Source organism: Ictalurus furcatus, chromosome 1 (assembly GCF_023375685.1).
Source record: "Ictalurus furcatus strain D&B chromosome 1, Billie_1.0, whole genome shotgun sequence".
Classification (NCBI taxonomy): domain Eukaryota; kingdom Metazoa; phylum Chordata; class Actinopteri; order Siluriformes; family Ictaluridae; genus Ictalurus; species Ictalurus furcatus.
The window spans coordinates 18,438,436-18,451,769 of NC_071255.1; the positions used below are offsets into that span (position 1 = coordinate 18,438,436).

Consider the following 13,334-nt stretch of genomic DNA (forward strand, 5'->3'; position numbering starts at 1 on the left):
CAGATTGTGGTGGTACATTGTGTATAATTTTAAAATATGACCCTTATATCCCAGTTTATTATTATTATTATTATTATTATTATTATTATTATTATTTTATTTTTTATTTTATTTTATATTTTTGTCTTAAATTGAGCAAATTTTCACCAATATCTTAAGTAATTAATTGTACTCAGTTATGGTATTTTTTATATTTATATGTTTTGTATTATTCTTATGAACCTTTTAAAAGCAGATTTTCAGTGTAATTTGGTTTGTAATTTGTTAATTCTAAAATTATAGAGATATGTTTTTACACATTACTAATCTATTAAAAGTATGTATTTAGCTTCAAAAATGTAGAATATATTTACATTTGTAGAATATATTTATATAGGTGTGTGAATTTTACCCTCTTGAGTAGCTCAAGATCATATTCCAGAGAGCATTATTAAAATGATATTTATTTAAAACTACTACTTACCATTTACCCCTCATTCTCTTTTGACTGTTGGCATAGAAGGTTCCATGTTTCTTAGTTTAAGCTAATGTTGCTCTATATGATATATAATATGACAAAGTGATGTGCAAATCAACATTGTCAGTTTAAATTTTTTTTTTGTATATTAAAGATAATAATTGTAAATACTCTAATAATGCAGTCTGTCAAATAATTTTGTTCTCACTGCTCTGGGAACATCACTTATTAAGAAATATTGTGTCTAATATACAATAATGAATGTTTTGTTTTTAAGGGACCTTGTATGGGTTTGTCATTAGAATGAACACTTGCTGTAGGTCTATCCACATTGTGGCCCGTACACCATGTTTGGTCTGATAAGGCTGCTTTGTCAGTATTATTAGCTTTCATGGCATATAGACTGACTTGTACGTTTGTGATTTGTTGATTTTTGCTATTATTTCCCGAAATAACTTCCAGATTTTATATTCTCTTGGCTGATTGGTGCTTTAAAACAGGCAGATCATCTTTCTACTTGAAATCCGTTTCATCCATCCATCTATTTTCTGTACAACTTATCCTACACATGGGCCTGGACCCTATCCCAGGGAGCAGGGGGCATGGACCCCATCATTTCATTGTGAATGTTGCTCTGAGTGCAGGCTGATTTAATGGCAAATATTGTGATTGTTGTGGTGATGGTCTGTCATTGTTTTTTTCACAGGTGCTGCGTTTTTTCTGCGAGAGTTGCTCTGTGCCCATCTGTAGGGAGTGCAGTGTGGGGAGACATGTGGGCCACAGTGTGTCCTACCTGCAGGACGTGCTGCATGACTCCAGAGCGCTCACCATCCAGCTGCTTGCAGATGCACAGCAGGGACGACAGGCCGTGCAGGTTAGTCAGCATACACTTACAACTAGTAATTATTCACTTTATATATTTTGTATATGTTCTCTTATATGTTCCTTTTTTTTTGTTTTGTTTTTTTATAGTGTTGGTTTGTCATTATCAAATTATCATTTGATTTATTATATGGAATGTAGAATCATTTCTGTTTTTCTCTTTTTTGACCCTCATTAGAAAAGACCGGAATCTACATCACTTTTAGCAGAGCACATATTTATGTTGTGCAGTTAATACTAGCACTGTCTGTGTGTCTTTTATCTATAGATTTAATAGATTTAGCCTTAAAGTGTAATTACCTTAGAGGTACATTACGATCTGGGCGACCGGTTAATGTCACACAAATATTTGTTTCCTTATTTAACTGCTGTTCTGTACCATTGTGTTTGGTCTGTGGCCATAATAGTGATTAAACTGTAATAAAACTGTAAAAATAGAAACGTTCAGTAACGTTTGACTGGCAGTGTATGTTCAGTTACAACTGGAACAACTTGGCCTTATTTACACAGATGGCTGAATTGGTGTGGACAGATGTTTGCTTATGCTACAGATTTGACATCGAACCCTCCTGTTTATTATTCATTTATTCATCTCTAGTAAGCTCTTTATCCTGGTCAGGGTGGTGGATCCAGAGTCTGTCCAGGGAATGGGAATAGACCCTGGAAGGGATGCCAGTTCATATCAAAATAATCAAAAATCAATATCTAAAGTAACAGTCAGTATGTGGTGGCCTCCAGCTGCTTTAATACTACAGTGCATCTCATCCCCTTGGACTGCACCAGATTGGTCAGTTCTTGCTTTGAGATATTACTCCACTCTTCCACCAAGGCATTTGGACGTTCTCGAACACATCCGGGGGGGGGGGGGGACAGGGACATGGTTACATGTAACTTTCCACTGCAAGAACGATCAGCTGTCCTTCCTGTCTCCCTGTAGCACTGTCTTAGACGTCTTACATTACAGACATTGCCGTTTATTGCTCTGACCACATCTGCAGTCCTCACGCCTCCCTGCAGCAGGCCTATGGCATGTTCATGCAGGTGAGCAGGAACCCTAGGCATCTTTCTTCTGGTGTTTTTCAGAGTCAGTAGAAAGGTCTCTTTAGTGTCCTAAGGTATTGTAACTGTGACCATAATTGTCTACCGCCTGCTAACTGTTAGTGTCTTAAGGACTGTTCCACAGGTGCATGTGCAATAATTGTTTATGGTTCATTGAACAAGCATGAAAAACATTGTTTGAACCATTTTCAATAAAGATCTGTAAAGCTTATTTGGATTTTACAAAATGATCTTTAAAATACAGTCTCCTGAAAAGGGGACGTTTCTTTTTTTTTTTGCTAAGTATGGCGCACTTATATAGTGCTTTTATCCAAAGCGCTTTACACTGTCTCATTCACCCATTCACACACACCAGTGGTAGCAGAGGTGCCATGCAAGGCGCTAACTTGCCATCGGGAGCAACTTGGGATCCAGTGTCTTGCCCACGGACACTTCTGTATGTGGAGTCATGCGGGCCGGGAATCGAACCACCAACCCTACGATTAGTGGACAACCCGCTCTACCACCTGAGCCACAGCCGCCCCACGATGAACAACAATCAAACATTTTAGGGGAAAATAACCTGGTTGCATAAGTGTGCACTCCCTTTTATAATTGGGGATGTGGCTGTGTTTAGAATGAACCAGTCACATTCAATCTCATGTTCCAAAGTAATTATCAAATAGCTCTCATCAATGATATTATTCTGATTAACCCCAAAATAAAGACCGGCTGCTTCTGTAGAATTTTCTTCACATCTTCCTGGTTTCATCTGACTGCTGAAGCCATGCTCTACATGGAGCTTACAAAGCCTGTACAGGGTCTCACTGTTGAAAGGAATCGATCAGGAGAGGGGTACAAAAAAAAATTCCACAACATTAGATGTACTTGGAACACCATGAAGGCCATCATCAACAAGTGGAGAAAATGGAGCGCCACAGTGACCTCATCAAGAACAGGACGTCCCTCCAAATGGATAAGACAAAAACTTACCAGGGAAGTTGCCAAGAGACCTACAGCAACATCAAAGGAGCTGCAGGAATATCTTCACATCTCCTTTACATGTCTGGGCTATGGAGTAGGGAGAGGCTAGATGGAAACCCTTTTTCACAAAAAGCATCCAAGCTTAACTTAATCACCCCAAAGCATGTGGCAAAATGTCTTATGGTCTGATGAGACCGATTTCAAAAGATATAATAATTCCATAATTCCAAAAAAAAAGGACTACCAAAAGAACACCATAACTATGGTGGCAGCATCATGCTTTAGGGCTGCTTTTCTTCAGTTAGACAGACTCTTACCCATAAAGACTGAGGGCCCATTTACACGACAACGTTTTCAACTAAAAACGGCAAACTTTTTATGCGTTTTGGCTGTTCGTTTATACGACAATGCGTTTTGGGGCCTGAAAACGCAAAGTTTTGAAAACGGGTTTTATCGTCTCTGTGTAAACGTACAAAAACGAGAATTTGTGAAAATGATGTCATGCGCTATCTTTAATTGTCTGTTTTGGAGTAAATCTGTACCCTTTTATTGCTAATAAAATATAGAAAGCAGACCGAATGCCAGTGTCTCACTATTTGATTTGTATTTGCAGATTTTGATCCATTTTAGTACAGTGATGCTCAATGAGTTGTACTTAAAGATGCACTATTTAGATTTTTTTTTCGTTACTTAAAAATGATTGAGCTTTGTTAACAGAATTCTGACCTGGAGCACAAGAAAAGACCATTTCCATAATGAAAAAAGCTTTATGCACATTTCATGTACATTAAATTATATTACATTAGGGATGCCTCCGCATTTATTAACCAAGAAAAATAAGCCAAATCTATGCTTGACAAGCGTGAGTTTTCACAATTCCTTATGACAATTAATAATTTTTCGAGTCTAGATATCGAGATTCGAAGTAACTGGAGACAGAACTGTTTTTTTCACTCCACATGAAATCGTTTGAGAAATATAAACGTTATTGTCCTTTTTATCCTAAAAAAACCCACAGCTCCCCCATTTACTTGTATTTGTTTATTGGGCAGTCTTGCCCGGATCAATATGGCGGACACGTTGTCATGAATGCTTATGTGCGCAGGCGCGTAGTGTTTATTTGCAACATGACATCACCAACTGCTGGCCTGGCATGCATAATACAGCGTTTTTTAATCATTTTCACGGATCCATGTTAATGGGGATCGTTTTGAAAACGTTGTCATCTATACACGAAACGTTTTTAAAAAAAACGTGTTTCATACATCGTTGTCATGTAAACGTACCCAGAGTGGTGTAATAAAATCAAAAGCTGCTTCAACAATGTGTTAGTTTAGGGGTGTGCACACTTGTGCTACTAGGATATTGTAAGCTTCCCCCCCCACCCCCCCCATTAAAATGTTTGATTTTTATATGTTGTAATTTCACATTGAGGGTGGAAAAACTTTTTTGTTCTTGGTTTAATTTTTTTTTTACATTACAAAAACCTGCCATTTTAGCAGGGGTGTGTAGGCTTTTTTTTATCCACTGTACCTAAGGGCAATTTCACGTAGTCAATCCTTTTTTATGTTTTTTTTTTTTTTTTTAAAAGAGAGGGAATCACTCAAATACTGTATGTATGCATGCATATTTTTCTGAAGGCTGAAAAAAGTATTTTAAAAGAAAGCAGTGGAACAGTGTTGCTCTTTTAGCAGGCTCTTGACCCCCAACCCCCCTTGTCCCTTCTCTTTCCCCTCTGGCCCCGAATAAAGCAGTACCGCGCGTCCTGCCTGCCCATATTCACTGCCCTGAAGGCCTGAATAGGATGGATCATTAGTCCAGCACTGTGCAAATGTTTCTATCACTCATGCTTTTGCTACTAAAGAATCACAGCAGGGGGTTGAGGGGTTTGGGAGGTGGGGCTGCATCCCCACAGAGAACTGTTCACATGGTGTGTGGTGACACTGAGCAGAGCTGATCATCAGGAAGACCCAGCAGAGAGAATTTACAAGTGAAAGGCTGAACACAGTGATTCGGTTTGAGGGGTGATGCCCCTCTGCAACCGAGCTGCTTCACTCAGCACGTAGTGTTCAAAATGCTTTTGGGTAATTTTAATATAGAATTTTTTTTAACTGTTAATAACAAGTGCACTGCTTTTGCCATTACACAGATTTTTTTTAAAAGTGCTAATGCACAGATGATTAACTGTGTGCTTTAAGTCGTTGTTTTTAGCACCTAAATTCACCTGGAAATCTGCCAATCCGCTGCTCATAGTGATGCCCTGTAAGTCTGACTTCCTCATTGTTAAAACTGCCCTGCAGTCTCAGAGCAGAGAGGCCAGCTTGCAGCTGTATGTGGTCGATTGGGCTGTTATATTTTGTCCTAATCCTATTACTACATGGTGTTAAATAGGAAGCCTCTAAACGTTTTATGGACTTGAAAGCTCCTGGAGTGTGTTACACCATATTGAAAGTGCTTTGACCATGAAGAGTCTGGACCACTACAAACCGCTGGCCACTGTGACTAAATCAGCTCTATTTAATCCCATTTACTGGTTTTATGCGCTTCGGGTTGCAGATGCGTTTCCCACTTGATTTAAAATAGCAGTCAGAGTTCTCTGAAACTGTTTACTCGCAACATGGAAAACGTGGGAGGTGTAAATGATGTTTTCTAATGCACGAGTACCAGAGAGGACTGTTCAGGCCTCTTGCAGTGATGTGGAGTGTTGTGTGGGGAATTTATTTGTTTTTGTTTGTTTATTTGCTTGTGTACTGACTTACTTGGCTAAGAATTAGAGATGTACCGATGCGGGACCTTTTGGACTGATGCACTATTGTTCATGTACATGTACATCTATAATGGGCAGAAACTGGGTGAACTCATTTCGTACAGCTTTTTTGATTCTTTATTATAAAACACTTGAAAGGCATAAAGGCCTCGGGCAGCTTGTATGTAGGATGTGGAAATAACTGAAAGTGCATATTTATGTCTTTGAATAATTTAGTTGGAAGTGTGATTGAGGTCACAGTTGATGGGCAGAGAGTGATTTGTTCAGATCCCCTGTCCCAGAGCATTGTACTGTTTGGACAGGGGTTAAGGGTCATGATGCTGCAATTTGACCTCTATTTTCTCCTCTGTGTAACATCACAAAGGGAACCCTCATGCTCTCTTACATTTATTCATGTTTACTGGGAGAAATCTGTGTGTGTGTGTGTGTGTGTGTGTGTGTGTGTGTGTGTGTGTGTGTGTGTGTGTGTGTGTGTGTGCACGTTATGCACGGTCTTAATACTGTCAACATCTTGACCAAGATAAAGCAGTTACTGAAGATGAATTAATATATTTATGTGTAAAATTTTTATTTGTAAGTATTATCTCTGTACTGTATAATTTAAATACACAATTCACTGTGTAGGTTTTATTTACAGTTTTAATTAGATTTCATTGAAGTAAGTGGTGTATGGTTATATGTTTATATATTGTTACGCATGCTGTATATGATTTTTATAAATTTTTCACTGATGAATCATCTGACTGAATGTCCTTCACAGCTAAGCATTGAGAAAGCGCAAGCCATCGCTGAGCAGGTGGAACTGAAGGCCAAGGTGGTGCAGTCAGAAGTGAAGACTACCACTCTGCGTCACAAGAAAGCCCTGGAGGAGCGCGAGTGTGAGCTGCTATGGAAGGTAAACATGCACTTGGTTTTACCGCTCTGTGGAGAACCCTGATCATATAACCATTAGCAACAGTGGCTTTATTCACTTAAGGGAAATTCTGCCTTGCCACTAAGGTTACACTGGTGCCTGGGCAGAAACTTATGGTATACACCACTCTGTATAACATCACACACATTCTTTGGGCTTTGATACCCGAGACCCTTTTTTAACACCATGGTATCAGTCGTCATCCAAACCACTATATAACTACTAAGCCATACAATGTTAATCAATTTTATGGCATCATGAGCATTGGCATGCCATTGGTCTTTTTAATAAATCCTGAAATACCAGTAAATCCCACAGGCATAGTTCACTGGGTCTTGAAGTTTTATTGAATTATTCTTGAGATTTCATTATATATAAATATATGATTACCAGCAATTAGTAATTGCTGGTAAAAAATAAACAAATCTGAAATTATGTAGTTTTTTTTTTCAAACTTGTTACATCACAGAACAATAGGATACAGTTTTTCCTCTTCACTGTTCCAACTGGTGCCCTTTCCTTCATGTCCCTATGCAGTTGGAAAAGATCCGCCAGGTGAAGGCCAAGTCTCTGTACCTTCAGGTAGAGAAACTTCACCAGAACCTCACCAAGCTGGACAGCACCATTGCCACAGTGACAAAGGTGCTGGAGGAAGGTCGCAACATAGACATCCTACTAGCACGTGAGCACATGCTGAATCAGCTGCAGGAGCTCAAAGCACTGCGCTGCATTCTGCAGCCACAGGAGGATGACCGCATTATGTTCACGCCTCCAGATCAGGCGCTTCTGATTGCCATCCAGTCCATGGGCCTGATAAGCAGTGGAGCCTTCGCATCAGCCACCAAAGCCCATGGGGAAGGTCTCAAGAGAGCTCTGCAGGGAAAACTGGCTTCCTTTACAGTAGTGGCATATGACCATGATGGAGAACCACGGTTGTCTGGTGGAGATGGTGTATCAGTGGTCTTGATGGGTCCAGAGGGAAACCTCTCTAGTGCTGATGTGTCTGACCAACAAGATGGTACCTACACGGTTAGCTACCTGCCCAAGAGTGAAGGAGAGCATCTTCTTTCTGTGCTTATCTGCAACCAGCACATTGAGGGAAGTCCCTTCAAAGTCATGGTCAAATCTGGCCGCAGCTACGGAGGTATTGGTCTGCCTGTTGCATCCTTTGGTGGAGAGGGTGATGGTGATGGACAGCTGTGTAGACCTTGGGGCATCTGCGTTGATAAGGAAGGCTATGTGATCGTGGCTGACCGAAGCAACAATCGCATACAGATCTTCAAGCCGTGTGGCACCTTTCACCACAAATTTGGCACGTTGGGCTCACGACCTGGCCAGTTTGACCGACCTGCTGGGGTTGCCTGTGACAGCCAGAGAAGAATCATTGTGGCTGACAAGGACAATCACCGCATCCAGATCTTCACCTTTGATGGGCAGTTCCTCCTCAAGTTTGGTGAAAAGGGAACCAAAAATGGGCAGTTCAACTACCCTTGGGACGTAGCTGTCAATTCGGAGGGAAAGATTCTTGTCTCGGACACGCGCAACCACCGGGTACAGCTGTTCGGCCCTGATGGGATGTTCATCAACAAGTATGGTTTCGAAGGTGCCCTCTGGAAGCATTTCGACTCGCCTCGAGGAGTTGCCTTCAACCAGGAAGGTCACCTAGTGGTGACTGACTTCAACAATCATCGCCTGCTCGTCATCAGGCCTGACTGCCAGTCTGCTCGCTTTCTTGGCTCTGAGGGAACAGGTAACGGGCAGTTCTTGCGTCCACAAGGCGTAGCCGTGGACCAGGAGGATCGCATTATTGTGGCTGACTCCCGTAACCATCGTATTCAGGTGTTTGAACCCAATGGCAACTTCTTATGCAAGTTTGGGACTCAGGGTAGTGGCTTCGGGCAGATGGATCGCCCATCAGGTATAGCCGTTACCCCTGACGGAATGATTGTAGCCGTTGACTTTGGAAACAATCGAATCCTCATCTTTTGAGCTAGTGTTCAATGTTAGAAATATATGGAGGCGGAGGAGGAAAAAAGAAGGTTTAGGTACACAATTATCAGGAGCAAACATGGCTGAATGTTGAAAATATGGCAGTAATGGTTAGATTCTTTTATACTCATCTATATCTATTTATCCTGATTGTAGTATGATTTGCGCTGCTGGCGGAAGTGTTCATCTCGTGCACACGCCATTTATCAAAGAGAAGGAGTAGAGCAAAAAGACTGGTCGCTAGTAGTGTTGCTATTTTGCTCTTGATCTGAGTTTTGAAATCTTTATTTGTTTGATTTTTTTCTCAGGGAATTTTCCAGCATTCTTGAAACATTTTTCTCTCTCTGCATTATACCTACCTCATCTAGCTTGTGTATGAATGTATTCTCTTGTGTGCGTGCAGCGTCTGTGAAGTTTTATAAAGACGTCTACCTCAGTGCTATTTTTATTTTATTTTTTTTGTCGTCAGAGAACATAACATAAGAAATGAAGCAATGTTTGGTTGATATTTGCACAGTTCGCACAAATTTCTCCTGATTGTTACTGTGCACATAACACAGGCAGGACCCCTGAATGTTTGAGTACAGTGATGCAGTAGACCAGGGCTGCATGTCAGCGGGAACATTTGGATACTGTTTGGATAAATCTACTGTTTTGTGTTATGTTTTTTAAATCGGTTTTCATTTGTCGTACCTCATCTAAACTTCTTACCTCATAACCTAAATGTACCTCTGTGTACAAATGCCTCATTGTACATACCTCACTTTGTGTTGATTTCCTTTAAAGATGTGTAAGTCTCCTGAAATGCATGATGGTTTATAGGGTGGCTAGTAAGGCTTTTTTTTTTAATTACTGGTAGGTCTTTTAGTATAGATTCACGCCTAGAGTTTGAGTAATGCAAGAAACTACTTGCTCCCTTTGTTATAGAAAAAGAAGAAAGGGGCAGAGATCGTTGTATGAAGATTTGAATCGTTTTTGGGACCTTGGATTGAATTGAATCATCCCATTTTTGGTTATTTTTGTATGTCTTATATATTTTAAATCTAACATCATCTAGCACCATTTAAGATGAAGTGATTATCAGAATTATTGGTTGGCACATTGGTTTGCTGACTGGCTGTTGCTGCAAGCTTGGATGTAATCCAAACCCTATAGGACGACATAGTTTAGTTTGATAAAAAGTCCTTTTTGAATGTCTGAAATCTATTTATTGGCCAAGAAAGCGCTCTAAAAGTAAGAGCTGAATAAGATCTCCTCAAAGACCATTTGCTCAGTCAGTGGAACACAGTTTGAAAGCATCAATATTCAACTGAGTGTGGTCTAAAATAAGAGATTTTTTTTTTCTTTATTTGTGGGGGAACCACTTTAATGATTTAATGGTTGCCTGCTTCTCTTGAATGTTGATCAAAAAGAAAGCATTTGAAAGCAACAAAAAAGACAAGCACTGACATCCTGAAAATAAACATTTTCCCCTTTATTTAACCCATCTACAGAAATGTCATGCAATGAAAAACCCATCTGGAAACTACAAGGAGAGTTTCATTGAGAGACAATGAAGAATGTACATCCTAGAACCTGCCATATCCTGACCACATGCCCTTTCCAGGGCCTAAATCCCAAAGCTGATCTGTCAGGTGTTGCTCTTGTTTAGCTCCTCGTCTGGATGGGCATTTTGTGTTTTAAGCTGCTTCTGCAGATGAAACTTATGAGAGCTCTTTTTTTATGATGGTGTGAGTGTGTGTCTCAGGTAAAGACAAGTACATTCACAAGGTAAATGTTATGTGGTTTTAATTTGACCTTATAGAGGCTCCAATTGTGCATTCCATTTTACAGCAGAACATTCAAATTCAAATTCAAAAGTATCAATAAAGAAAAAAGCACAGCAGCATTTCAGTAGACAAAAACACCTAGTCCCTTATGTTGTAGTGTTATGCTGATAGTATTTTGCATCTGTTTGCTCAGTCAGATTTGTCTTTCTGGTGCCCAGAAGTCTACACTTTGCCAAATAGTAACCATTGGGAATGGTCAAGTGCCAAAACAAAGTGTATATGTGGGACACTTGCTCTGAGGCTGCTCTTAAGATTGGTTTCCTATCAAATCAGTTCATTAGTGCGACTTCAACTCTATGGAGCACCTTTTACACTGCAGTATCTTAATATGTATCTCAGCAGAGTGTAACATTAACTGTGCTGTTATATATGAAGGGACATATTTCGAAAGCCTAATTGACCTGCTTGTTCATTGGTCCAAATGCAGTGATTGTAGATCAGTGGAGAACCTGATCCCAGAGTCACAGGATGAATTTAGGCTGGTGGCGAGTTAAAAACATGTGCTAGTCGTGTGCTAGAGCTGCTGTGGAACATGAACAGTGTGAGCATTGGGCAGTTATGAGAGAATTTGCTGCTTTGAAATCTTCACACTGATTTCAGTATTAATGTCAGCTGTTTGATTTGTGAGGTTTAGCTGCAGCTCTGTCCCCAGAGAACCAAAGAAATCTCTATAAGAGAAACATTTGCATGCTTTAAAAGCCCTTGTTGGTAATTTTATTTGAAATGAGGTGATGAAGAAAAAGCAGACACTTATTATTATATACCAAAATATATATATATATATGTTCCTATGTTGTGGTGAACAACTTTGACTACAAGTTTTCTATTAGTCATTGATGGATAGCTTTACAGAGCAAGGTACTGTGTGTGAGTGTGGGGGAGAGACTAGGAGAAATTACATTCATATGCCTTAACACTGCTGCATTGTATTATGTAACTTTACTTTCCTCTTCTGAAATTTAATCAAACTGGAAACTGCCAAAGAGTTTGCTCTGTTGCTTTTTTGTTTTCCATTTGCCCCCCCCCCAATTTAATCCCTCACTGATGTCCTCATATGTTTGACACAACATTTACACTGAGCTACACTAAAATGTACCAATGTCCAAGTACAGTTGAAAAAAGCAGTTGTGTTGATTTGTGCTTAAGAAGAAAACCTTTTCAGTCATACCCAGGAGCCATCATGCGTAGAGGCATAGGGCCTCCACCGAGCAGCCACACAGAACAACCCTCCAGTATGTCATCAGTGCATTTTCGATATGTGGTGGTTATTAGGGAAATCTAGTTTATATTATAGGAATAGTTTTGTAACTTCTTAGACAATATGGTGCCAGAACAGTACAGTAAATGGGTGCACATGTCTAGAAGTTATTAATCAGGCTCAAACATTGGCCTTCAGTATGTCTAGTCACATCATACTGTGTCATGTTTGGACTTCTGGTCAGCGTCTCTACGGGTTTCCCACCATTTGTGGTGTATTCCAGCTTTTGATCTGTTTCCTAATCTTGGAAAAGCAGAAGGAAAGTGTAAACAGTTCAGAAGTGCATGGTCTCTTTTTTTTTTTTTTAATGATTGTATTACCTAAGAAGAAGAAAAAAAAAATCCCCAAAACTCAGGTAGCTTTATAGAGATTTGATTCAAAGTCAATATTTGTTTCTTACAGTAAATCCTTTGTTAGTACTCCATAGGATTTAGTATCTATTTTTTGTGTGTGCATTATTGTATTTATCTACAAAAAATATCTTTGCTGTGTTTAAATTCAACAGGATCCTTCACAGCCAAATTTTACTGTGTGTGTTCATTTTCAGACCCAGACTGAGGGGAAAAAAATCATATTCAGAAAAATAGTTCAGTTAAATCAGTCAAACAGCACTAATGCAACAATGTGGAGATATTTTTGATAAGTGTAAGATTACATTGGTTACTGTATTGATGAACAATGTATTCAATGTTCAATATATTACAAATATGACATGTTTCCTCATCAAAATGTTTGTTTGTTTGTTTATCTTGATGGCAACAATCCAACCATTTCTACTATAGTTTTCATTACACTTTCATTACAGTCATCATAGCTTTTAATTCCTTGATCACACATTTGGTTGTGAGACAAATGCAAAGGGACATGTGGAGAGATTGCTGCCTAAACTCAGACCTGGCATCAGTTTTATCCTTTAAAATCTAACTGTTAGGGTAGGATCAAAACAGCAAAGCCAGATTCCAGGTCTGTTGTCTTTTTAGGTGGATGTAACATTTAGTATCCTCCACGAGGTCCTCTTTTGCTCTCTAAACAGTATTTACCATACATAAAATACTCATGGATTTTGGTCGGCTGCTGTACTTAGAGGAGGCTGTATGAATTATTTGGTGATCTACAGTCTTGTGCTTTTGTCTTTGTTGACTTTAAACATTTTCCTATGCAGATTCTTATTTTATGTTCAGTTCTTTATGCTTAAATAAACTTGTTGGGATCCTGAA

At 39.4% G+C, this 13,334-nt stretch overlaps 1 protein-coding gene across 1 annotated transcript in view; it reads left to right on the forward strand.

The window, feature by feature from the left end:
* trim71 (tripartite motif containing 71, E3 ubiquitin protein ligase) overlaps positions 1-13,334 on the forward strand; it is a 29,357-nt gene extending 16,023 nt beyond the window's left edge. The window contains exons 2-4 of the mRNA XM_053630633.1: positions 1,164-1,331; positions 6,889-7,023; positions 7,579-13,334. Coding sequence (XP_053486608.1) covers positions 1,164-1,331; positions 6,889-7,023; positions 7,579-9,030 — 1,755 coding nt within the window. The 3' untranslated portion in view covers positions 9,031-13,334. The remainder of the gene's footprint in view (positions 1-1,163; positions 1,332-6,888; positions 7,024-7,578) is intronic.